Here is a 26,457-nt window from a genome sequence, read left to right as displayed (position 1 = left end):
CACACACTCAGTCACACACACCACCTCAATAAATGTGCTTGATAAACAATACTTTCACAATGGAATAGTTTATTTTTGTTGCTTTTTTTTCTCTTCAACATTGACAAATACATCGCTGTAGAATCTGTAAATATTGTGCACAATAAAATTCAGTGCATAAATAATATCACAGCAGGTTCTACCATTTTCATCCCAAAACAGGATCACCTGTGAAAAGTGTTCTGATCATAAAGCAGCATTTATAATGTGAAGAGATTTTTGATTTTCATAATGCTTGTTTTTTCTTTCACAAAAGACAAAAGACTGATAAGAGGGGGGGGGGGGGGGAGTATAATGGAGAGGGGAGAGGTCAAAATCTGTGACGAAAACAATGACAACAGTGTACAACAACTTCAGGTTTCACATCAGTGTCATTTCTGTGAAACACACGTACACCCTTCAGTCTGATGAGACGGTAAAGTTAATATCACATTGAGCAACACAAGTCTAAAGATACAGTAATAGCAAGCACTCCCGATTATGTCACCTGTCTTTAACAGTTGAAATTCACCACATCTGTTGCGCTTAAATTATCTTGTGTTGACTAGAATTGAAATGGCAGCATCTTTTCTTTTCAACGCAACACGTGGCAGAATATCAATAAGAGTATGAACACAACACAGGAGTGTATGACAGTGATACAACAGAACTTTCAACATGATACATTTCTCCTTCACCTCACAAATATGTACAACTTTCCTATTAATCACAACGTTTTGTGTACACTGAACATTTATCGTAACTGTGACAATCTGTACATGAGACAATGAATAATTTTCATGTACAAGCTTTAACAAATATTCAACTGAACCTAACTGTCACATTCATATGTAGCCACCGAAAACACAGGATTTCAAGCAACAGGGATTAGCTGTGGTCCGACACAGAATAAACCAAATGCTGGTTTATTTTTGTGGAATGGAATAAAGTATACATGTACTTAACTTTAATCAAATGTGACCTAATTAATGGACTGATCAGGAAAATGTTGTAATTTGAAAAATAGAGTGCTAACTCATTTAAATCAACAAGTTTGACCATCAGCAAAACACAGTGAGATAGTCTGACATATTTAGCTACTGAAAAGTTTGAACAAAGATCTGATCTTTAGCAACATGATGAACGCTACAGGGTGAAATATCTTGCAGCTACGACCGTAGACTATTAGTTGTCATATTTAAGATGGTAGTGAAGTAATTAACGGATTTTTACAGCAGTTGCTTGGGCAACTGAACTCACAATTTGGTGGAATGTTCATCAGTAAGAGGACTGGCCATTAGCAACAAGAGACAATGTTACAATCTACCATAAATACTGGCAATATAAGCAGTTATAGCCCTGTCAAGGATCAACAACTTCAGTGTAACATAATGCTGTTTGAGAATAGAGTGTTGCTAATAAAGGGTGCAAAATGTCACACTTGCACACACTCAAAACCAATATGTTCACCAAAATCATCAACATGAGAAGAACAAAGTACTGCCAAAAATGTCATTTTCTAGACAGTCACCCACAAAAACTATTACTGTGTAAAATGACAAAATATAACAAACGGTGTAAGACCATCACCTTTTCACAGGCGAACACCTGTAGGCATGTTTTAGACAGATCTACATTTAAGGTGTGACAAAAAGACAATTTTGGATAGATGAACTAGGGCAACACCCACACCATCCAGTGACAGTCACTTTATCACAGACTCGGCGGTCAAATTCTGCATGATACTAAGACAGGCAAGCAAACTGTTCAACCATGTCCAATCCTTTGACCAAGTTAACACAGACATACCGTACTTTCCGGGTCATAAGGCGCGACTTTTTTCCTCGAGTTCGACCCCTGCGTCTTGTATAACGAAGCGTCTAATCCGTGTATGAAATACGAAAAAAATCAAAGAGACCGCCTGAGTACCAGTCAAACAACTTGTGATAATGCATGTTTCAGCTACTAGGTACTGCCCTGCCTTTGATCTGGCCGCACACACAGAGCACACAGATTTCCACTCTGTTAAACTCGGTCACTGACCCCGGTGCAGGAAGTGTTTCCTCTCTCAGATATGACAGGGGAACCACCTCTCATGGCAAAAACTGGGTCATTGACCCCTGGGAAGAAGGTCGTGTCTATAAACAAGGCCACCCAGCTATCACAATGCCTTTGATCTGGCCGCACACACAGAGCACACATATTTTCACTCAGTTAAAGTCGGTCACTGACCCCGGTGCAGGAAGTGTTTCCTCTCTCAGATATGACAGGGGAACCACCTCTCATGGCAAAAACTGGGTCATTTTGGTGCACCCTATCGGCCCCCTGCGTCCAATGGGTGATGGATTACAATTTTTGTTAAAAGAAGGGGGTGCGTCTTGTATAACGAAGCGCCTTGTCACCCGGAAAGTACGGTATATTGAAATGTACATATTAGTAAACATTGGCGAAAGAATTAGGTTGAATGTTACAGATGTGCTTTTTGGTATTAAAAGTAACAGCAAAAATATGAAGAAGACTAACCATATTATTTTAATCGCAAAGATGTGCGTAAGCATTTTATTAAAAACCGATTCACAATTTAACACTGGAAATTATTTTTTGGAAATCATGTTGTTTTGAGATTTCGTTAGTCTGACGTTTTATTAATTAGAAACAAATTGTTTATTGTCTCTGATTTAAGGTAAAGCATGCAAATGAGAAAGTATGTGTACAAACAGAAAACACACAGTTTCCATGTTTGTTATCACGTGTTTATTGATTGATTAAAATTTTGGAGAAAAAACAAGAGAAAAAAACAAGAAAAAAAACAACACGCTAATTGATAATATAATATGCCGCATAATTATGTGCAAAATATAGCAATACAATTCTTAACACCAAAGAGTCTTGATTCAACAATAAATGGATTGACATAGAAAAAAAAACAACAAAAAAAACACAGACATAAGCAACTTTATCATCTTACAAGAAATCACTGTGTGGTGCAACATTTATATTTAATGGACGTACTCTAGAAATAACTCTGTCGGGGTTGTATGGGTTGTGAAACAGTGAACGCCCTTGCTTTTATTGAAGCAAATTTTGCACATGCTCTTTTTCCATGAGTTTCAAACATACCCCTTGTTAGTGACTGGCCTACAATGTCACGTGGGAAAGTTTGCCTCAATAAAGGCAGAATTCACTCTTTCACTATAGCCATACAAAACATGGAAATTCAAATCCACGAATATAAACATACACAAGAAGTGCAATCAAGTTGGCTAAGGCTTTCACAGAGTTTTAACACTGGCACCTGGCCAGAAATGCTCAGAAACAACCTTGCCATGCTTTCAACTAACAGAAAACCATCCATGACTCTCAATACTTTCTTTCTTTCTTTCTTTATTTGGTGTTTAACGTTGTTTTCAACCACGAAAGTTATATCGCGACAGGGGAAAGGGGGGAGATGGGATAGAGCCACTTGTTAATTGTTTCTTGTTCACAAAAGCACTAATCAAAAAATTGCTCCAGGGGCTTGCAACGTAGTACAATATATGACCTTACTGGGAGAATGCAAGTTTGCAGTACAAAGGACTTAACATTTCTTACATACTGCTTGACTAAAATCTTTACAAACATTGACTATATTCTATACAAGAAACACTTAACAAGGGTAAAAGGAGAAACAGAATCCGTTAGTCGCCTCTTACGACATGCTGGGGAGCATCGGGTAAATTCTTCCCCCTAACCCGCGGGGGGTACTCTCAATACGATGAAGATCACAATGCTAATACCAAACAACACAACCTTTTAAACCAATCTATACCTGGAACCAGCCAAGGCATTAGTCACTGTCCTCTGGAGAGTCACTTTTTTGTAGACTTCTGTCTTTAATCTCACACCTTTCAGTATAATGAAAGTCATTGTCACTGTATATGTTCAGCAATATATTATGATTCACAGAAAAGAAGGCCTTAATGAGACTCAAACTTCACTATGCTTCTCAGCTCAGAAACGGTGGCCTTGAGACTCAAAATTCATGACGGTTCTGAAAGAAGAATGTGTTGAGACAATTTGATATGTTTATAATATAAGTCCATACACACAGTAGTCCTTGGTCCATACAGAAAATATAACAAAACAGCCTCATTTTCTCTGGCACATTTCAATCATCCAGCGCACTCCTTTTTCCACATTCTCCAGTGTGTCTGCTGTACAGTTCATCACCTGAAACATAGTTTTCACTAATCAGTAACAGTCACTTGTTCTCAAAACTGTCAACAATGTTTCTGTTTTATGGTGAAGAGATACGCAAGTTGCATAGAAGACACAGCAAAACAGTCAGAGAAAAATATTGAAAACCATGTTTCTTAACCTGAGGAGCCTGACATAATGTGAAGATGACTTGGCAAAGGTTAAGATACCTTCATTCCCCATTGAATCAATTGTCTGCAGTTTTTTTTTGGTGACAAGGAAAAAAGAATTACTTTTCCTTTTTTCTTTTTTTTTTATCAAAGGCACATGTGGCTTTTAATTGGCCAGAAAATATGTGAGCTGTGTCTCCTGGATGAAAGAGAAGAGCAACTTTCTGTGAAAGTCTGCAAAATCGAGTTTAAAAAAAAAGTTTTTCAAAGTTCCAGGGTCGGCAGGGAAAAATAGGGTCGGTGGGGGAATCAGAAACATTGCATTGCTTTTCTTGGCCTAAAGGAAAAAGCGTTGTTGATGTGGTCAGGCTGTAGTATCGTAGTGTTGCTAAAAAAGTGTGTGTTGCCTTACCATCCATGGGCGACTGAAGGCACTGAGATCCAGTGCCTGCACCACGTCCACTGCTGGCACTCTGGGGCTGGTTTCCGTGGGGATACAGGACAACACCAACACAGGCACCTGAGGTGACGCCCATCTTTCCTGCACCATCATCTTCAGCTCTGTTTTCCCTTCTGCCACTGAAATAAGGAGCACACATGTTGCTGCTGTCAAAGAATCAGTAAACAGAACAGGTATTGTACTTTTTCCCTTCATTTACTCAGAAAACAGAACATAGCATGAGAGGAAAATAATGTCTGGAAAATCTTCTGTAAACACTCAAATTATCTGTAAAAAATCTCTCAGAACATAAATATGGACAGACTTAAAAAGTGGCACTTCGCCACTTGCTTTTTACCAAGCTAGAGATTCACAGAGAAAGGGATATACACACACACAAACATAGAAACAAACATTCACACACATTCAAATAAGCAAGTGCAAACTCCTCCAATACAAACACACATTGACACAAACACATTTTCATTCACACACACACACACACACACACACACACACACACACACACACACACACACACACACACACACACACACACACACACTACCACACACACAAAATCAAATCAAAACAATATACATACCAGATTCCTTCGAACCTGAAGCATCAACCACAAAGATGAAAGCGTTAAGAGTATGACACAACTGTTGCAACGCTGGCAGCAATTCGTATCTGGCCTCTTCATCCCCTTGACTGCTACTCTGCTGGTTCAACATGCGGTTCCGAGACAATCGGCTGTTCTCTGCCTGGTTTCCTGCGTTGTTGTCACGCTCGTTCTTCGTAGCCGTGTACAGGACGGTGAGGTGGAATGTGTGGATGGTGGGACTCTGAAGCTGCAGTGTCATCCCTGCTCCAAAACCTGCGGATAAAGTTAACACACACTGATCACTTTGTTCTCATTGGAAAGATGTCCCAAAGTAGCATGCACAAATAGAGGAATTGATACATTGCTCATCATTGTTATTACACAATCACTTGTGATGCTGCTTAGGCCTAAAAAAAAATAGGTGTGGTTACGGTAACCCGACCTACCCTATTTTTAGGGGCCGACCCTATAACTTTTTATTACATTTGTCAAAAAACAAAAAACAAAAAAAAACACAGTGCACAAAACGCAATGAAAGCGAAAGCGCTCGAGTCGCACATTTATTTCCCTGTCAAGTAGGTTTAATTTGTACACATTAGAAAAAAAGTTTAAAAAAAAAAGTGATTGCCTACCTTCCTACCCTATTTTTTTGGCTATGTTACCTTAACCACACCTACTTTTTTTGTTTGGCCTTACACACCCCATAACTCAAACTAAGATTTAATAATAACATTTGTGTGAAAACTTTTAAATAGGATGTCTCAATTTAAAAAAAAAATCAAAAAAAATCCAACAATTCCCCATAGGGCAAACAAAAATTGAAATAAAAGAGTGAATATAATAATAATAATAATAATAAAGATAGCTTATATAGCGCCGCTTCACAAATTTAACTATGCTCTTAGCGCTGTACATCGAGATATAACAATTTCAATAATATAAATACAAAGATGATATTATAATAATACACATTTACAAATATCACTCACGTGCATACATCCTCGTGCACACCACGCGCATACACACTCCCACTCATTAACAAGTGCTTCCATCCCCCTGCCACTGAGATGTTCATATACCCCCCAGGACAAGCTCACACCATGTCCGTCTCCTCTCTGGACTGTACATACACTCAGCAAGACAAAGAAAGACTAAATGTAAATTTCATACAGAACCCTATAGCTCAATCAAAGCTGAAGCAACTATACAAAAAAGACATATGGTTTGTTTAATTTTAAAGTGGTACACATTCACTTGCCAGTAAACTGAAATGAAAGCAAGTGCTGTACAGCAAGGTTTGTCGCTAAAGATCAGAGAGCCTTTTTCCACACAGCCCAAGGCTACTCACCATCAAACTGGCCAGGGAACAAGGCCACACGAGTGAACGGACTGTTGTTTTCGTACAGCATTCTGCGCACGATGAGACTGGTGCTGCCCTCGATGCCAGGACCAAACAAGGCTGCCTTGGGCGTTTTCTTGGGCATGAAGTATTTCAACACAGAGGACACCTGGTGAAAGGCCGAGCTTTCTTCTCTTTGCAGAGCTAGAACTTCAGGGGAACATCTGAGGTATCTGCGTAAAAGAAAAAAAGAAAATGAAATCTAAACAACAAAGTGACTGTGGGTGAGATCAACAAAGTGAGAAAAAAAATCTGTACCCACAAATACAAGGACAGCACATACAATACTGAAACCAAATTTTGCTTGTGAGAGCTTCTTCAGGACTAACAAACAAACACAAAGGGAAACAGAAGGAGCATGGAACGAAAAATAAATTGAAATAGAAATACATGTAGCTTTACCAAAACATGTAAGCTTAAAGGTTTAATGCATATAGATAGTGACAACTGGCTCTCATCTTTTCTGCCAGAATCCAATCAATGTCTTTTTTAAAGCATAACATACCACTATTTTTGTTCTATTAAAACAGAATCTCTTCATAAAATCTGTAAAATCACCCCCTCTCCTTTAAAACTTAATTTTCTCACACTGTTTCAGTCCTAAAGCAGAGAGAACACTAGCATATTCATCATTAAAGCAAAATTCAGGTCCTTAATTATGTTCACTTACATTTCCTTGTATGACAGCTCAGAAGCAGCATCAGTGTACACCTGAGGATTAGTGACGTGCGACACCTGGGACCAAGTGCGTCTATCCAGTTGCAAGCGCCGACGCCACAGAAGATCATCCCAAAGCAGTTCACTCCAGTCACGACTAACGCTGCATGCGCGACACAAGTTTTGTGCATCCAGGTAGGAGAAGATATGTAACTTTACATCCACCTGAAAAAAGATGAACATGTTTGTGGAACATATTATTCCGTTTGTTGTTTTTTTTTAACAGGGCGAAGTAAATGGATCCTGATAACATTTCAGAACTGATGTGGAAACAGTACATGTGTGTCTGGTTTCATAACTGATCTCAGCTTATGGTTGTGAACAAAGAAATGAAAATGTCATTTTTGTGTGTGTGTTCAATAGACCTATCGGTATTCCAAGCTCTCATGATTTCTCGCAAACTTCAGAGCATAACAAAGCATGCGGTACAGTGATCTCGTGTGAGCTGCACAAGCCAAAGTTCGAAGTTCTCGCGATGTTCAAAGCCTAACAAAGAGCGTGTCTCGCGGGTATCTCACAAGAGCTGCTCGGATACCAAAAAGGTCAATTACAGATGGCTGTGGCTACATCCACTGGTCCGTGCCTCGAGTCCCCCATGCTAAATCCACGTCACTGACAAGGGACGCTACTCTTGCCCAATATTTTCCTGCTTTCGGTTCGGCTAGGACGTCAGCTGTAAAATATCAATGTCATAATTCCATGTTTAGACTTTATGAGCAGTATACAGCGTTCTCTGTGGTGACATTGCAACATTGCAGCCCCCCCCCCCCCCCTCCCCCTCTTAATACGAACCTCACCTGAACTTGCATGTTTATTCGGGATTTGCACTTTCCTAGTTTGCGGTGATTTTTGATGCAGTGTGAAGCATGTGTCGATTGTTCAAATGTTTAAGTGAATGTTGTCAACGTGTGGACTAAAGCTACCAACCGGAAGATGAAGAATGATGTATTGGTCTTCCCTATTCGCTAGATTGGTGCTGAGGGACTGAACTCCTTAAAGTCACAACTGTCCACAGTACTCCCATGATTTTGAATTCACCATTTTTTGCTCTCTTAAAATCTAAGAAGATCAAGCGGTCGTTCAGCAATGAGTTTGTGAATTCAGTTACTTCTCCTCTTTTTTGTTACAAGACCCAACACAGGGTCTGTTATTTTATGAAAACAAATTGCAACACAAATTGATTCTTCCTCCTCCTCCATCTCAACAATATGGCGCCAAGAGTCCCGAGTGCCAACGCGAGGCTTCGACTGCCGAGTGATTCCGAACGATTCCGAGATTCCGCGGAAATGACATCACTGACGTGGATATAGCATGGGGGACTAGAGGCACGGACCCGTGGATATAGTCACTACCTTAAGAATTAAATGAAGAGGGTGCAAATTATTGTCTTGTCTTGTCTTTCCATTACTGCCCACAATCATATTGATTGTGCTGGAAACAAATTGTTAAGTGCTTGTGAGTAAATCCCTTACCGGCAAGCAGTCGAACATGGATGTTTTTCCCTGCTCAACACCGAGTTTCACGATGTCATCTTTCAGGTACAGAGCCTTCAGCCTCTGTGTCAAACTATTTTCGTTGTCTCCCTTTTTTTTCAGCTTGTTGAGAATGTACTGTTGCAGGCCTCCTGACACGGCGGGAGTATCACTGCTTTTACTATACATTTTGTATTTGATCAGAAGCTGTCTGACCGAAGAAAGCACGTCGAATATCTCTGAGTCCAGCTGCCTTTCATATTGTTGATAACTTTCGTTTTCCTGGCCACTGGCAGTGAAATCACTGAGTTTGGATTGAAGAGCTAACGCCATCATTTTGATCAAGTGTGAAGGTCCTTGATGGATATTCAAGTGTCTGAAGAAATCTCCGTGTTGAAATGATAAGTTCGGGACACATCCTGACGTTTTATAGAAAAAAGGCGTGTCGTAGGATATGACAGGGTGTCGCGTATTTCGTGTTTCCTCCAACGTGGAGTGAGGAAGTTGACAGTTGCCACAAGCAGTGCGCATGCCTGAGAAACAAGCCTATTTCCCTTTCCTACTTTCCAAACGAGGCTCTTCCTTTTGAAACTTCCGTCGCGTACCCATCATGGTGAGGATGTGATAGTGCCCTTCTTTTATCAAGTACATCTATGTGAAACATAAAGCTATCATGAATATGGATATCAAACATTTGTTGACGAGTTAATGTTCTGACTATTTTGACTGTTATTTCCCCCTTCCCCGTCATGTAAATCCTTTATTTTTAAGGAGTTCGACCCCTTGGATGATTGACAATGCTCTTGTTTTGGTAGTGTTTTCGTCAGGTCTCATCTTCAACGAAAGTTTGTGTGCATAGTCATACCGACTGTCCCATGACTTATTGCATTGTACTTTCTGATTTCAGACGAAGGGTACGTCCAGCTTCGGAAAGCGGCATAACAAGACCCACACCCACTGCCGTCGGTGTGGACGCCGATCCTACCACATCCAAAAGAAAACATGCTCCTCGTGTGGATACCCAGCTGCAAAGAAAAGACAATGTGAGTGATCATTCGTTTCTTTTGGGTGTTATTTTAGCAACAGTTGTGTGGTAGGACCCCTGTTTGCCTATCCCAAGTCCCAGCGCAGGGGCGGACCTAGGGGGGGGTTCCTGGGTGCCCGGAACCCCCCACCCCCCATCCGTTGTTTTTTTACCTTGTTATCTTCCACGAGAGGCCTCCGATTGACCTAAAAAAATAAAATTCCTTCAGCATCTGGGGGGCTTTGCCCCCCAGACCCCCCACCAGGGCTTTGCCCATGGACCCCACCGGTGCCTGAGCGGCCCCTGGACCCCTGCTCCAATTTGGAACCCCCCCCTTATCCACAACTAGGTCCGCCCCTGCAGCGCTCCATATCCATAGTATCACACAAGGCTGTGAAATAAAATAAGATTCATAATCGGTACAATTTCTACAAACGACTAGGCCTAATTGTGTATCTTATGCAGCATGTGCTCAAAATAATACCCCTTTCATTCTCGGTTTCGCAAGGAATTCATGAGAAATGAGCTACAGGTTGAGTTTGAACCTGCAAGTGAAGGACTTCATGGAGCGCATACTGCCAGGGTTCCATGCCTACTGGCCGAAAATCTACATATCGATGTTGTGGTGGAATTCTAGCGAAACTCGATTCTTGGCGATTTTGATGTATTTCTGCTTTAGATTTAAGTAATTTATTCCCCATGAGTAATATTCTCTCAAATACCAAAAAAATTCCAAGACGACGTCGATATAAAGATGTTTGTGTGTGTGTGTGGGGTTACTATTTGGGATGATTGGCATTTATAAGTTGCAATCACGCACGCATGCGCGCGCTTACAAACACACACGGGCATGTACACGCACTCACTTAGTAAGGGTAACATGACCACACAAAAATAGTTCGGTAGGTCAGCTTTTTAAAATAAAATATTTATTTTTAGTATCGGTATGGTTCGCTATATGTGCCAGAGGTTGGATTTTTTTGGGGATTTTTTGTGAGAAATGAAGTTTTAGGGTCGGCGGGAAGAAAATAGGGTCGGCCGGGTTACCCTAAACCAACATATTGCTATTTCACATGTTACGTGGATTTCCATTGGTCAATTGGGCAAAACTGAGCTCAGTGCAAAAGTGATATCGACGACATTTCCGTCTATCAGTTTTGATATCGATGACCTCTCTCTTTCCCACTTCAAAAGCAAAACCACCTAAATTTAAAAACAAACAAATATATATGAAAACTAGAGGAATACCCGGCTTCGCCGGGTGAATCGCGAGACAGAGTATGCAGCGTGGGGTACACACACACCACACCACACCACACCACACCACACACACACAGAGAAGCTGTATATATGACAGTGGATTTTTCGCGTGGCTATAAATAGATTCGACCTTTGTACTTTTACAGTGAGGACAATGGGTGCAAGGAAAGCGTTGTGGACAGTGACCTTCTAAAAATAGTAACGGGAATATCTGAAGCTGCTTGTCATACCGTAGCATTCTGATCAGTCATCGCTGAACGGCTATCGCCAGTTATCTCAGAGAATGACCCGTACTCATTTTGACCTGAGTTCAGGATGATACGGTAGCTGTGATCGGAAGATCAAACTTTCTCATTCAGTATTCTTGCAAATACCGTACGTGATTGACGCCACACGAAGGAAGGTAGATAGACGCGCAAAACACTGGAGAAGATAAGGAAGAGTTCCTGGGAATGGATCTACAGATAAACCAAAATCGGTTCACCGCGCCATGCTTAGAGCACGTGTTGAAAATTTTCATCGACCAGATTGTGTCCGGGGTCTACCTGAATATGCCCACCAAATTTGAAGCAGATCCATCGAGAACTTTGGCCGTGCATCGCGAAGTGACAGAAAGACAGACACACACAAGCATATATAGATATAGATGTAATTATCCCCGAGTACGCAGTAGGAGGGTCCAGCAGACTTTAATTGTGTGTCTGTGTATCTGTCTGTCTGTCTCGACTTAACAGCTTATTGCTGGGAAACTACTGGGCGCAGTTCGTTCAAAAGTTGATACACTAACTTGATAATAGGTCCGATTGATCGTATTAAAACTTCATAATGTTACCTGGGACCTAAATGCCCCAAAAAACACAAAAGTTCTTGACGGTTGGACGAATTCAATCGGAGCGACAGCCAGCCATTGAGCTGATAGAACAGCCGAACGCGTGCGTCATGAAAAGCATGCGTATCGCTCATGGGCTCATAGAACCGCCCAGTCAGCCAGCGACAACCAGGCTTTGCGTGCGTGCGTGCTTTGCGTGCGTGTGCCACTGCGCGACCTTATTTTATGAAGCAGCAACGTTAGCAGTCTAGTCATTTGAGTTCACTGCCAATGGCTTGATAGAAAGCGCGTCCGACTATGGCCAAAGTGATCCGGGTTCGATTCCCGGCATGAGCGGTCTAATTTTTTGAGTCACTTGAGAAAAAGTGACTCTATGTAATCGGTCAGTGTTAGTCTGTCCGGCCGGCCGTCTGTAGACACCACCTTAACGTTGGACTTTTCTCGGAAACTATCAAAGCGATCGGGCTCATATTTTGTTTAGTCGTGACCTCCAATGACCTCTACACTTTAACGATGGTTTCGTTGACCTTTGACCTTTTTCAAGGTCACAGGTCAGCGTCAAAGGAAAAATTAGACATTTTATATCTTTGACAAAGTTCATCGGATGTGATTGAAACTTTGTAGGATTATTCTTTACATCAAAGTATTTACATCTGTAGCCTTTTACGAACGTTATCAGAAAAACAAGGGAGATAACTAGCCTTTTCTGTTCGGCAACACACAACTTAACGTTGGGCTTTTCTCGGAAACTATAAAAGTGACCGGGCTCAAATTTTATGTGAACGTGACTCATTGTGTTGTGAATAGCAATTTCTTCCTGTCCATCTGATGCCTCATATAATATTCAGAACTGCGAAAGTGACTCGATCGAGCGTTTGCTCTTCTTGTATTTTAGTGTAATAATTTTTTTAATTGTGTAAAATAAATTTTAATTTTTAAAAAAAAAAAATTTTAAATCCACGTGCACAAGACAAAAACTTTCATACTGGGGGAGCGAGCCATTCTGAAGAGTACTCGGGTCCAGCGCCAGCGTTTTTTATCCCAGAATTTAGTTGAGCAAGTGACTAAAGACTTTTTGAAAGGAAAGATATTTTAAAATACTGAAAAGTACAAGAAAAGAGTGAACACAAAGAAATAATAATCAGAGGGAGGAATATGGAACAGCCAAAACTGAGACAAATACTTTTGTAATTTCTTTACAGAAAATACAAAATGTCCAGAGAATTAGCAATATATCTAACATTGACTGACTGTGTGATGATATCTTCTGCCATTGGTCTGTTTCGACAGTGATATCAAAATCTCAATCTCCGGTCTCGATTTTGATATCACTGTCGAAACAGACCATAGCAGAAGATATCACACAGTCCGTCAATATTGGGTACTATAATTCATCAACATAATAATCGATTATCTCTGAAAACTGTCGGCCTTATCAAGTATCAACTATTTACTTTCTCTCTCTCACACTCTCTATCCGCTAGTCACTTATAAACCAAGATGGTAAAATGACATGACGCTAAAACGTACGCAGGCACACACCAAACGGCAGACGATTCGGTTAGAGAGCGTTTAGAGGCATGATGTCATAGAATGATGGAGTTTTTTGGTCAGTTGGGTTTCGGTCAGTAGGCACTACACCAGTGCCAACAAAAAGTGACATAGGTAAATGTAAGGAAATGTTGAACTTCAACGTTGTAAATTCAGGAATGGTTTTCTTCTGCAATTTAAGCCTCAAATTTTGAAGATCCTGCTCTTGTATGCATACCAAGTAATTTTAGATACCTTTGAAGTTACAGAATGAACTTGTACCTATGCTTTTCATTTACCGCACTGGCTACACGCACTCCAAGTGTATACAAGATTCTGACCATTATGCAAGCTCCAATCTTTATAACTTCCGGTCGTTAAGCAAAGTTGCCATTCAACGCCACTTTGCGATAGGAAAGCAGAGCAGTTGATTATTAGAGTACAAAAACCCTCTGATGCTGCAGGACTTTACTGTAAATTGCAATGTAGATTACATTCTCGGTGTGTACATACAAGATCAGAGTACCGCATCAACACTTATGTGTGTCGCTCAACGTCATTTTGCGAAGGAACGCAGTGCACTATTGAATTAAAGAACGCTAGAGAAAAAAAAACTCAAGACCTTTTCTTTGGTCCTCTGTTGATAAACGTACTTCTAGATTAGGACTTCCTCTCATTGAGACCTTTACTCCTTTAGCACATTTTGGAATAGCTTCACAATGGAACCACTGTACATAGATTTTGCTGCTGATTAGGCGGAAAGGGCACAGGGATGATAGATCAGGGCACTACCTTTGTCTGTGCCAAAGCACACAAAAAACTTGCATGCTGTGTGTGGTTGCTATGCAATACCTTGACTGAAGGAGCTGTTGCTTTGTGCAGTCAACTGGAGTGAGAAGTCCAAGAGGAGGAGGACAACTGGCACTGGCAGGATGCGTCACCTCAAGGTCGTCTTCCGCAGATTCAGGTAACAAAGTTTAAGTCAGCCTTGTGGGATTCATTCTTTTTCCAGGGCTGTTTTGCTACAAGGGTACTTTAAGCAGTACACTTTTTGTTAAGGCGCTCGACTGCTAACAACACGTCAACACATTACTTTGTGTCAACTGTGGAGAAAATAATGTCTGGTGTGTCTTTTCAGCATCTTTGTGTGTGTGTGTACTTTTTATCCTGGAGCGCCTTTCACAGGCATGCCTGCCGTTACTGAGGTGCCATATTTGTTTTAGAAAATGATTAAAATGATCATGGTGTTCGGAAAATACAGTTTCCTGTTTTGTGTTCCGGAAAATTTATTTAAAAAATGAAAATATGAGTATCGTGAAGATAAAGAGAGAGAGGACAACAACCTGGGGTCCAGGTTCCCGTGGGGGGGCTTTCCCGAAGCTGAAGAATTTGAGCTATTTTATAAACAATTTGTCAGTGATCGCGCTAGGTATTTTTCAAACCGGTATGACGTCATGAGCTGGCTACAAGGCTCTCACGAAAATCGGTAAGCTTGCCAAGGCAACCAGTAAAAGACAAACAATGACTTACAATACATTAAATCAATGTTTATCAATGTCAGTGATATGCGGACGTTTTTTCTCTCTCCCCCCCCCCCCCCCCCCCCCCCCCCCCCTCAAAGCAACTGTCGCACAACTTGACAGTAACACATCAGCAGCCGCTGTGTGTGAGAGAGAGAGAGAGAGAGAGAGAGACTTCCGAAATAAAATAGGAAAGCAAATAGTAATCACGCAACTTGAAGACTTACTCACTAGTTACTTACTGTTACAGTTTCACTTTCGCCTAGTCTTTGTTGTCAAAAAGTTTTCACGCGCAGAGCCGATGTCAAAATCCCTGAGTGACTTGCTGTGCCAGCGAAGCATCATCAGGCGGTTGACACGGTCTTCATTCAGGCGGTTTCTCCCTTTTGTTTTGATGAGGTTTTGCACACTGAATCCTCGCTCTGCGTACACACTAGATACTGGGATGACCAGAGCTATTTTGGCAAGCTCGCCAAAGTCAGGAAATTGGTCATACAGTTGCCTGATCACACACCTGCACACGGTGTCGAAATTTGTGACTGCAGTCTTGAAGGGTAAAAAGTTGCGCTGTGCTCGTTCTGGGTTGATCACAGCTGTGTAATGCCGTCTCAGCACATCCATCTCGGCCTGCCCATACCCTGCTAATCTATCAGCCCCAGGGTAACGCTCCACATCAAAAACGGTTGCCAGCGCTGACAAAATAGTCACTTCAGTCTGTGGGAAGCGACGGCGCAATGCATCAATGAGACCCTGAATAAAGTCTCTACGTACTCTTTCGTACTGTCCTCTGTTGTGAAGATGGGTGAGAGTTGTGGTGTTGAATGTTGCTCCCTGCAGTGAGTTAGAAAACTCTCGTTCGTTGTCTCCTGGTGTGTCAAGAAGTTGTGTCAGCATGTGTGTGGTGCTTTCCACCATGGGCTTTATTGTAGACGGATTGACGTTATCTTTCTGAAAAGTGAGATTCAGCCGATCGATGACGGGAATGACATCCGCCAACATGTAGGTAATCGCAACAAAGATAAACATTTTTGCTTTCTTCAGTAGTCCAACTGCCGAAGTGTTCCCACGCTGACCTTCTTCTTCAAGTTCCAGAATAAGGGCTGGATAAGTTTGTTTCACAGCATCCACAGCCTTGCCCAAGCTCAGCCACCGCACACTTATTGGGTGTTTTAGACATTTGTACTCGACCTCATCAAGAGCAGACATCAAGTGTCATATGCAATGGAGACATAATCGCAACATTGTAGCGCTGTCACAACAAGCCATCCAAATCTCTCTCTCTCTCTCTCTCTCTCTCCTCTCTCTCTCTCTCTCTCTCTCTCTCTCTCTCTCTCTCTCTCTCTCTCTCTCTCTCTCTCTCTCCCTCGTACTGACAAACGATTTTTGTAATTACTACTTTTTTTTTTACCGGTCAAACCAAATAACAATCGGTACGTCCGACCGACATCCACTTTTTTTTCCGGTATTGGCGAATCTTAACCGGTAAAATACCGGAAATTACCGGTAAACGCGATCCCGGATTTGTGGCTTATCCTTGATTTTAAACATGATCAACTGGTGTCAGCAGCCACTCATTATTTCTTTTAACGTTAGTAATAGTATTAAATAATGGCAATTTATCTTCACTGATATCTGCTCCCGACATCATATAGTATGGTTAGAAGGAAGACATGTCGCATACTGTGACAATAACGCTTCCCCAGGCTCTACAGACAGAAAAAGAAAAAACAAAATTCACAGACAGAATTTTTGGGGGGGGGTCCCGGAACCCCTGTAATACCCCTTTCCCTCCTCACCCACCCCCCCCCCCCCCCCCCCCTCATCCGCCCCTGGATTATATGTTGCATACTGCAACAGAAACAATCAGCTTTGCTGATTTAACTACATCAGACAAGTTCTCTGAAACTTTTTGAAACCTTTCACGGGGCGGGGATATAGCTCAGTTGGTAGCGCGCTGGATTTGTATTCAGTTGGCCGCTGTCAGCGCGAGTTCGATCCCAGGTTCGGCGGAAATTTATTTCACAGAGTCAACTTTGTGTGCAGACTCTCTTCGGTGTCCGAACCACCCCCCGTGTATACTACATTGGGTGTGCACGTTAAAGATCCCACGATTGACAAAAGGGTCTTTCCTGGCAAAATTGCTTAGGCACAGTTAATAATTGTCTACCATACCCGTGTGACTTGGAATAAGGCCGTGAAAGGTAAATATGCGCCGACATGGCTGCAATCTACTGGCCGTATAAAATTTCATCTCACACGGCATCACTGCAGAGCGCCTAGAACTGTACCCACGGAATATGCGCGATATAAGTCTCATTGATTGATTGATTGACTTTTATTTCTTGAAAGTAAAACTCTTCCAATCTTGTGCGAATCTTGACAAGCCTTGGGAAACATGACTGGTAAAACACCAATATAAGACCGTGTAGGGTGAGGCATTTTGCTTGGAAACCACAATTTGGAGGACACTTTTCATTCTCTGGCTCAGCAGATTTCGATTTGCGGTGACTATGGTCTGCTATCTCTGCTTCGATCGACTCGACTACACTACTACCACTCACACTGACACTGTCCACATTCGCGGTGTTCCTGTCATTTTGTCCGGAATCACTTACCTTGGCGAAGGGTAGCAAATCTTGGCCAATTTAGGTTTTTTCTTTTTTGGTTGCGACATAATGTTCAAATCCAAATCGAAAGCACTGACTGACTGATAAACTATCGCGAACCGGCGAACGCAAATGTTGAGAGTGGTTTCCCTTGTCCAAGGGGAACCACTCTGGCATCTATATTTTTGGCAATGGCTTCCGTGCAAAACATATTGTTACACGACACTTGAGATTGCCACAAGTTCTCAAACGTCGTATAGTTGTGTTCTTTTATTCTACGTCGCCCGTCTTCGCAGCAACAGAAAACAACTCGTCAAATTAAGTTCGAGGATTTATTTAGCATTCCATACATACAACTGCACATCGTAGCAGAACTCAAATAGAAGCTTTTTTAACATTCAAATCGCGCTGGCATATATAGTAAATACTCAATCTCGAGAATATTCCAGACCGAACACGATACAACTACATTATACGAGCCGTGCATGGACTAAACTAGCGACATTCTCTTATGACGTACATCAAAAAGGCCGACGCACTTAATCCGAACGAACGCCACGAACTCACACTAAGAACAGCATGGTAAACAACTTGTTTTGACAGGACTAGAAAGTTCACCTGCATTCTCGTCCAAGCATAAATATTGTGTTTACAAAATATAATATCGGTACTTTCCCACAAAGTAAAAATAAGTCAACTACATGCAACACACAAAACTGAACCAAAGCTCAGCAACGGTAGCGTTTCCTAACATTACCCCCAACACCAGAAGAAATTTACCTAATTTCTTTCAATCATTGAAACGCTACCTGTACAGATATTATATATATGTCACAGGACAAACGAGTATCCAGGACAATCCAGAATTGTCCTAGGACAAACGCGGATCCGTGTTTGTCCTAGGAGAAACAAGGATCCCGGTTCTTCCTGGAAAATATCAAGTACAAATGCAGATCCTTGTTCTTGCTAGGAGAAATGAGGATCCTCATTCTTCCTAGCGGCCAGTAGAAACTGAGATATGGTACAATCCAAGATTGTCCTAGTGCAAACTGGAATCTTACAGATGGAAAACACTAGAACAATAAATCAATGGTTTAATAATCGACAAAATAAAACAGCGTAATGTTGATCAATTTCGTCCGGGGAGGAGGAAGAAATCGTTGACCTGGTTTTTGACGAAACTATATACCATCGCTGTTACAGTGAAGAAGAACAGTAAATGTGTGAGCGTTTTTCTAAAAAATAGACTTTGCTTAGAAACTATAGTTAAATACATTTTCTACATTTGATATTGATCCATACAGAACGTGCTCAGGCAGTAGAGTGTGAAAATCATCTGAATGGAAATTATAATTAACTAAATTAATTAAAGGTTTGATCAACACCAATAAGCAAGCCCATGATCAAGGCCTCCTGCCCGGACTAATAGTAGGGAGAATAATAAAAAGTCTGAGATCGAAAATGAACTGAATAAATTGACAGTGTCATTAGTGTAATTGTTCGCCTCTAAGTTACCCTTTGGGTCTGCCCAATGCAACACGTGCACTACAAACTCAGTTCTTGCAGCAAGAATTTGATGGGTGACATTTTGTCCCACACATGATCCCAGCTTTCTTACAACAACATCTGTTGGTCAGACAAGTGGTCTTGCACTTGCAGACGTTTGACGCAGAAGAGCTGGAAGATGCATGCCATCCAGTGCACGCCCGTGAGGCTTGTATCAGACTGATCTCTGTGAGACTGCTGGGTTCCACGTCATTTAGAGTTGGAAAATGTACGTTGTTCATATTAATCAATTCCTCTGGTCTGAACCAGTTCTTTATTATACCTGATGTTGTGTACACTTTGAACAGTTTAAGATTGTGGTCTATTGTTTTCGTTGCAAGCACTTTGCATGGCAGAAGTTTCGCACTGGTGTTAGTCCTATCCACTTTATGAATTTAGATGCCGACTGTGTTGCCTTCTTCAAATGTATGACGTAGCTGTTTTGTTCTCTTCTCGTAACGGGTTTGTTGACGCGATGCGGCTTTGAGGTATGCTTTCCTTGCTTCAAATCGTGCCTCTTTGTGACCCGATGTGTCATCTTCCAATTCGACCATATCTGACCGACACCACAACACAAACTGTCCTATTTCAAGTGGTTATCGGCAGGATTTGCATCTGATGGAACACATGATGGATCCATCACTTCCTCAATGAGGACAACTGTATGCGATTCACTGTTGATATTGTGTCCATGAACTCACTTCCCAAAGTTTCCCACTGTAAGCAATATGTAAATAGGACAATCCGGATTTGTACTAATTCTTGGTTTCTACTGGCCGCTAGGAAGAATGAGGATCCTCATTTCTCCTAGGAAGAACAAGGATCTGCATTTGTACTTGATATTTTCCAGGAAGAACCGGGATCCTTGTTTCTCCTAGGACAAACAAGGATCCGCGTTTGTCCTAGGACAATTCTGGATTGTCCTGGATACTCGTTTGTCCTGTGACATATACATAACAGATTGAAATCCAGGTATGTACATTAGTCTGTAGAATGAACACCGTTTTACTCAAATACTCGGCTGAGAAAATCTGCTCCAACATTGTCTGAACCTTTGATCGATTCCACTCGCATATCAAAGTTCTGCAAGTACATCACCCACCTCATGATACGATTATTCACAAACTTCGCAGAGTTCAGGTAGGTGAGGGGTTTGTGATCAGTCTGAAGCACGAATTTCACCCCTTGGAGGTAGAGTTCAAATTTCTTGATTCCCCACACGATGGCTAAACACTCTTTCTCCATGGTCGAGTAGTTCTTCTCGGCTCCTGACAGCTTCTTGCTGGCATAGCTGACCGGAAACGGTTTACCTCCATGCTCTTGCATCAGCATGGCGCCGATCCCTTCGTCCGATGCGTCTGTACGCAAGATGAACTCTTTGGCAGTATCAGGAAGGCGTAGCACCGGGTCTCGTGACATCAGGTCGCGCACAGTCTGATATGCCTTCTCCTGAGCTGGTCCCCAGAGTATTCGGTTGGGGCATCCTTTCCGGGTCATGTCCGACAAAGGCGCCGTTATGGCGGCGAAGTTTGGAATGAACTCTCTGTAGTACCCAGCCAATCCAAGGAAGGATCGCACCTGCTTCTTGGTTTCAGGACGTGGCGCATTGAGGATCTTGGTGACGTTTTCCAACAAAAGCCCCTTTTGACCTTCCTTCAGTGAATGACCTATGAAGTCAACGTTGTCGGTCCCCAAAATGCACTTGCTGGGTCTCACGGTCAGATTAGCTTTTGTCAGGCGGGAAAACAATTCCCTCAAAGTCTCCAGATGCTCCTCAAAGGTCTCCGTGTGGACTAGCAGATCATCCCAGTAGTACACAACATTCTTCATTCCTTTGAGCATTTTTCGCATTCCCCTCTTCAGGGTAGCACCACTGTTCACCATGCCAAAAGGCATCCGCAGGCACTCATACGTTCCGTCTGGAGTTGCAAAGGCGGTCTTTGGTATGTCCTCTTCGCGCACAGGAATCTGCCAATATCCCTTGCTGAGATCGATCTTTGAGAAGATCTTACTGCCGGTTAACTGTCGGAATAGATCAGTTGCCGTCGGCATTGGTTCAGGGTCAAACACGGTGATCTTATTGACTTTCCTGAAGTCAATGCATACCCTGTTTGTACCGTCTTTCTTCTTGACAACAACAACGGGAGATGAGTAAGGGGATGATGACTCACGGATGACCCCCATCTTCAACATGCTGTCGATGTCCTTCTTCAAGGATTCCCGAGCCTGAAACGGGATATGGTATGGATTTGAGCGAACAGGAACGTCAGATGTGAGGTGGACTTCATGTTCGACCAAGGACGTAGAGCCTGGAACATCAGAGAACCTATGGGTGAAGTCGCCCATAAAATCATGCAGCTCCTTCTGCTGATCTTCTGTCAGGTCAGGTCCTAACTTGACGTCATCCACTCCCTCTTTCTTGTGGAGGTCTCCCAACTCCAGTAGTTCCTCGCCGTCGAACTCGTCTAGTTCGGCTGGTTCTTCCACACTTGCTGCGACCTGTACTGCTTCCGGAGGTCTCTCCACATACAGTTTCAGGAGGTTAGCGTGGTAGATCTTGGACTTCTTGCCGACATTCACCTTGTAGTCGTTGATCCCTACCACGGCCTCAACCTCGTATGGGCCTTTCCACTGCATCAGTAGTTTGTTGTGATCAGTGGGAAGCAGTATCAGCACTTTGTTACCTGGTGTAAACTTCCTGTTTACGGCTTTGCGGTCGTAGTAGTGCTTTCCGCTGTCCTGAGACTTTCTCAAGTTTTCTCTAGCAATCTCGAGAGTCTCCTCCAGTTTCTCTCGCAACTCGAACACGTACTGGTAACTGTTCTTCACTTCAGGTGTGTCCACATCTTTCGTCCACAATTCCTTTAGTATCTGCATCAGGCCTCTCACGGTCCGCCCGTACATCAGCTCGAACGGGGAGAATCCAGTGGACTCTTGTGGCACCTCCCTGTATGCAAACAGCAAGGCATTGATGTAGCGATGCCACTGCCTTGGCTGCTCACTGCATAGTTTCTTCAGCGTGGACTTCAGCGTCGCATTGAATTTTTCTACCAGCCCATTGCACATCGGGTGATAGGGTGTCGTAGTCAAGTGACGAATGCTCAGCAGCCTGTTGACCTCTTCCATGCATTCAGAGACAAACTGTGTCCCCAGGTCTGTGAGGATCTCTTCAGGAACCCCAATTCTGCTGAAAATGTCCACAAGTGCCTCGGCAACAGTCTCGGTGTCAATTTTCTTCAGAGGCACGGCTTCTGGGTACCTGGTTGCATAGTCTACCAGGGTCAGTACCCAACGATGACCCTCTTCACTTGGCGGTTTGATCTCGCCGATGAGGTCAATGGCCACCCTCTTGAAAGGTCGGTCGATCAAAGGCATCTTCTGCAACGGTACTTTCGGGACTCTTCCTCGAGGTATGGTTTTCTGGCAAATATCGCACGATCGGCAGAATCGAGTCACATCTGCATGCAGTCCTGGCCAGTAAAACGCAGCCTGGATTTTGTCCGATGTCTTCTTGACCCCCAGGTGACCTCCCATAATAGAGTCGTGGGCCACCTCCATCACCTGGCGCCTAAGTGGTTGAGGCACCAGAACTTGACGTAATGGCTTCCCACCGTTGACTCTCGCGTGCTGGAACACTCTGTAGAGAATCTTGGCCTTCACTTCAAATTGCACAGTGCCTTCGCCCTTAGTCATCTCCTTGACAGGACGACTCCTGTACTTTGTTAAGGTCGAATCAGCTTCCTGTAGCTGAATCAGCTGATCCCTGTCCACGACAGCAGTTGCAGAGCTGTTGGTGACCCTGAGTGGCGTAGTTGTTTTGTCCTTCTTCGCCTGGGCTCTGGTCGTCACAGCGCTTACAACCTGCGGCTGGTCGCGGCGATGCACAGTTGCTCTGTCATCTCGTAACAGTTCGCTGATATCTTCATTCGCGAATGGCAGTGGGTCTTCCTCCTCAGCAGCAGGCTGAGCTGAGCCCATTCTCCATTCGAAATCAGGGTCATCAGGACGTCTCGCACCCCCAATGTTCCCAATTAGTAGATCGTACAAGGGCTTCTTCAGGCAGACGGCCTCAACTTCTCCGGTGAAGTATGGAGTATCGATCTGGATTTTTACCACTGGTGCCTTCACGCATTTGCTGTCAGCCATGAGCGTCCACTTGAAGTCACCAGTGAACTTCTCTGTTGGCACCAGATCCTCTTTGACGATGACCCCATTGCAGCCCGAATCTCTGAGAACAGTCACTTCCTGCTTCTCAACAAATCCCTTCGACACGGGCATGTTCGACACTGACACAGCTGCGCTGGCGACGACAGAGATTGACTTGCCATTGGCGAGTAGAAGCTGGCCATCAGAAATACATTCTTCCACGTCCGATGGTGTAGCCACTTGCTCGGCAGCCCTTGGAAGTATGACGCTGCTCGCACATACTTGTTGGTTCGAGCCACTCGTTTGCCTCTTGTTGTCGTAATATCTCCGTCGATGTTCTTGCGCTTTGTCATTGACATGTCCGTTATTTTTCTTTTGGGGACAGTTGGCGACTCGGTGACCCTTGGCATTGCAATGGAAACACGTTATGTTCTGCCCTTCATTGGATGATGGTGCGGACTCAGTTTGTCCCTTGGCAGGTTGGTTTCCCTGGTTCCCGCTCTTCTGGAAAGGTTTCGATGACTTTGACGTCCCCAGGGTCCTTCCATGAGCAATGAGATAACGCTCAGCAGCATCAGTAATGTCCTTCAAACCCCGCAGTTTTTGCTCTTCCAAGCGGGTCGCCAGGTCCTTCGGGCAGGCATTAAGGAATTGCTCCTTCACGATCAAGTCCCGCAGACTCTCGTATGACTGCTCTTCACCTGATAACTCCACCCACTTCTGCAGGTATGACGACAGGCGCTCCACAAACTGGCTCGGTGTCTCTCCAGACAATGGCTGGCATTCGCGGAAGCGTTGACGGTAGCCCCTTTCAGTGAAGTTGTAGCAACGCAACAGAGCTTCCTTCAGTACATTATAGTCTCTGGCGTCATCGTTTGAGAGTCTAGCGTAGACCTCAAGTGCTGCCCCAGTCAAATGTGCGCTGAGTTGAATCGCCCAGTCGTCGCGCTGCCATCTAGCACTCTCAGCGAACCTCTCGAATCTTGCAAGGTAGCAGTCGATCTGGTCCTTCCCGTCAGCGAATGCTGGAAGTTTCGGTGCCCTGTGTAACATTTGCTGCTGGTTATCTCTTTGGCGTGGTGCCTCGTGCTCATTTTGAACACGCACCATTTCTGTCTGAAGCTCTAAGCGCTTCATCTCCATTTTTATTTGGAGCTCTAAGCGTTTCAGCTCTATTTGCCTTTCTTCACGCTGCGCTTGTCTTTCTTTTTCTTCACGCTGCGCTTGTCTTTCTTCCCGCTGCGCTTGTCTTTCTTTTTCTTCTCGCTCACGCTGCGCTTGTCTTTCTTCACGCTGCGCCAGCAGTCGTGTCTGGGACTCGACGAACTCCGTCAACTGCTTGCCTTTTAGTCCCAGTTCAATTCCTTTTCCCCAGAACTCAGCCATTCTGGTCTTTTCCGGTGCGTTCGTCTGTATTCTTTCACAGCCACGAACGTAGACGAATGTAGTCTTCTAAAAGAACACAGTCTCTACTGCACCTCCGATGCTTCTCTCGTCGCTGTTCACCTTCGTAGACGCAGGCTGCCACCCTCCTCGTCTAACGTGACGGCGCACTCTGCTCACGATACGTACACGACGTACCCCAGTCGTATTTCGTAGTATTAATGCACTAGCTCCGCGACGAAGTCCGTCTCGTCCAAACGGCAGCTAACCTCTGTAATCCCGATACACTCCGGCGTCGCTCACCGTACCGAGCTGCGGCGATTACCAAACTCTTCACCAGTCACACCGAATCCACGGTTCCGTAGTCTCAATACTGATCCCTCAGGATACACCCGATTGATGGCTACCTCCTGTGACTGTCTTGACTGTCTTTGTTACTGGAAAACCCTTGGCGTTAAACGTAGATCCTTGGCTTGGCCCCCAATTGTTACACGACACTTGAGATTGCCACAAGTTCTCAAACGTCGTATAGTTGTGTTCTTTTATTCTACGTCGCCCGTCTTCGCAGCAACAGAAAACAACTCGTCAAATTGAGTTCGAGGATTTATTTAGCATTCCATACATACAACTGCACATCGTAGCAGAACTCAAATAGAAGCTTTTTTAACATTCAAATCGCGCTGGCATATATAGTAAATACTCAATCTCGAGAATATTCCAGACCGAACACGATACAACTACATTATACGAGCCGTGCATGGACTAAACTAGCGACATTCTCTTATGACGTACATCAAAAGGGCCGACGCACTTAATCCGAACGAACGCCACGAACTCACACTAAGAACAGCATGGTAAACAACTTGTTTTGACAGGACTAGAAAGTTCACCTGCATTCTCGTCCAAGCATAAATATTGTGTTTACAAAATATAATATCGGTACTTTCCCACAAAGTAAAAATAAGTCAACTACATGCAACACACAAAACTGAACCAAAGCTCAGCAACGGTAGCGTTTCCTAACATTTATTGAATTGATGTTTCGTTTTTAATATTCGCGAAGGAAAGAAACGTCAGTCAGTTGTCTAAGTACATTGGCAGCAGTTTTAGCAATCAAAGCCTGACCAATACAAAAAACTGGACAATCTTTGGCCGATTTAGGCGAATACTCTTCGGACATTTTAGCCAATAGGGACATGAAAGTTTCGGCCAAAGTTTTTAAAAAAATCGGCGAAGGGCCAACCCAAACAACACCCCTGTTATGTGTTCCTGATTTTCATGTCATATAGATCTTTCGACATGTTTTAATTTTCATAGGTCCTTGCTGTACACCTCGTGGGATTAATCATTTGTGAATTTGCTCATGTTTTTCAGGAACGGGTTCAGGGAGGGCACAGTTCCCAAACCCAGGAACAAGGCGGCCGCACCTGCATCATCAACTGTTGCTGCCAAGTAGAACTGTTCATACAAATAAATGAGGTTGAATGTTACGATTGTCTGTCTTTTTACCCCTGTGTGTGTGTGCATGTTTGATTGGCTGTTTGGTTTCCACCAGAATCATAGCTTTCATGTTGCTGCAACTGTCTCGGTAATAGGTACAAACCAGGGATGAAAGC

The 26,457-nt window shown here is 43.3% G+C and overlaps 3 protein-coding genes across 4 annotated transcripts; 1 reads left to right on the top strand and 2 right to left on the bottom strand.

The window, feature by feature from the left end:
• Nucleotides 1-2,749: 2,749 nt before the first annotated feature.
• LOC138966331 (F-box only protein 4-like) lies at nt 2,750-9,529 on the bottom strand. 2 transcript variants are annotated; one of them, XR_011455671.1, is made up of 7 exons: nt 8,999-9,529; nt 7,480-7,691; nt 6,759-6,982; nt 5,408-5,683; nt 4,777-4,943; nt 3,772-4,227; nt 2,750-3,384 (listed from the first exon to the last, which is right to left on the bottom strand). XR_011455671.1 is itself a non-coding variant. In XM_070338529.1 (6 exons), the coding sequence occupies exons 1-6, from the start codon at nt 9,527-9,529 to the stop codon at nt 4,147-4,149; spliced, it is 1,491 nt and encodes a 496-aa protein (XP_070194630.1). In that variant the 3' UTR covers nt 2,750-4,146. The 2 variants fall into 2 exon arrangements, 1 of the variants encoding a protein (XP_070194630.1); XM_070338529.1 differs by having other exon boundaries at nt 2,750-4,227.
• On the top strand, nt 9,494-26,331 carry LOC138966334 (large ribosomal subunit protein eL37-like). Its single transcript, XM_070338531.1, has 4 exons — nt 9,494-9,611; nt 9,906-10,041; nt 14,524-14,608; nt 26,216-26,331. The coding sequence occupies exons 1-4, from the start codon at nt 9,609-9,611 to the stop codon at nt 26,295-26,297; spliced, it is 306 nt and encodes a 101-aa protein (XP_070194632.1). The 5' UTR covers nt 9,494-9,608; the 3' UTR covers nt 26,298-26,331.
• On the bottom strand, nt 15,313-16,402 carry LOC138965821 (uncharacterized protein C17orf113-like). Its single transcript, XM_070337914.1, has one exon. The coding sequence runs from the start codon at nt 16,365-16,367 to the stop codon at nt 15,414-15,416; it is 954 nt and encodes a 317-aa protein (XP_070194015.1). The 5' UTR covers nt 16,368-16,402; the 3' UTR covers nt 15,313-15,413.
• Nucleotides 26,332-26,457: the final 126 nt, after the last annotated feature.

Source organism: Littorina saxatilis, linkage group LG5 (genome assembly GCF_037325665.1).
Source record: "Littorina saxatilis isolate snail1 linkage group LG5, US_GU_Lsax_2.0, whole genome shotgun sequence".
Lineage (NCBI taxonomy): Eukaryota > Metazoa > Mollusca > Gastropoda > Littorinimorpha > Littorinidae > Littorina > Littorina saxatilis.
The sequence above is the reverse complement of the archived record's forward strand: the minus strand, read 5'-3'. Positions and strand labels throughout refer to the sequence as shown.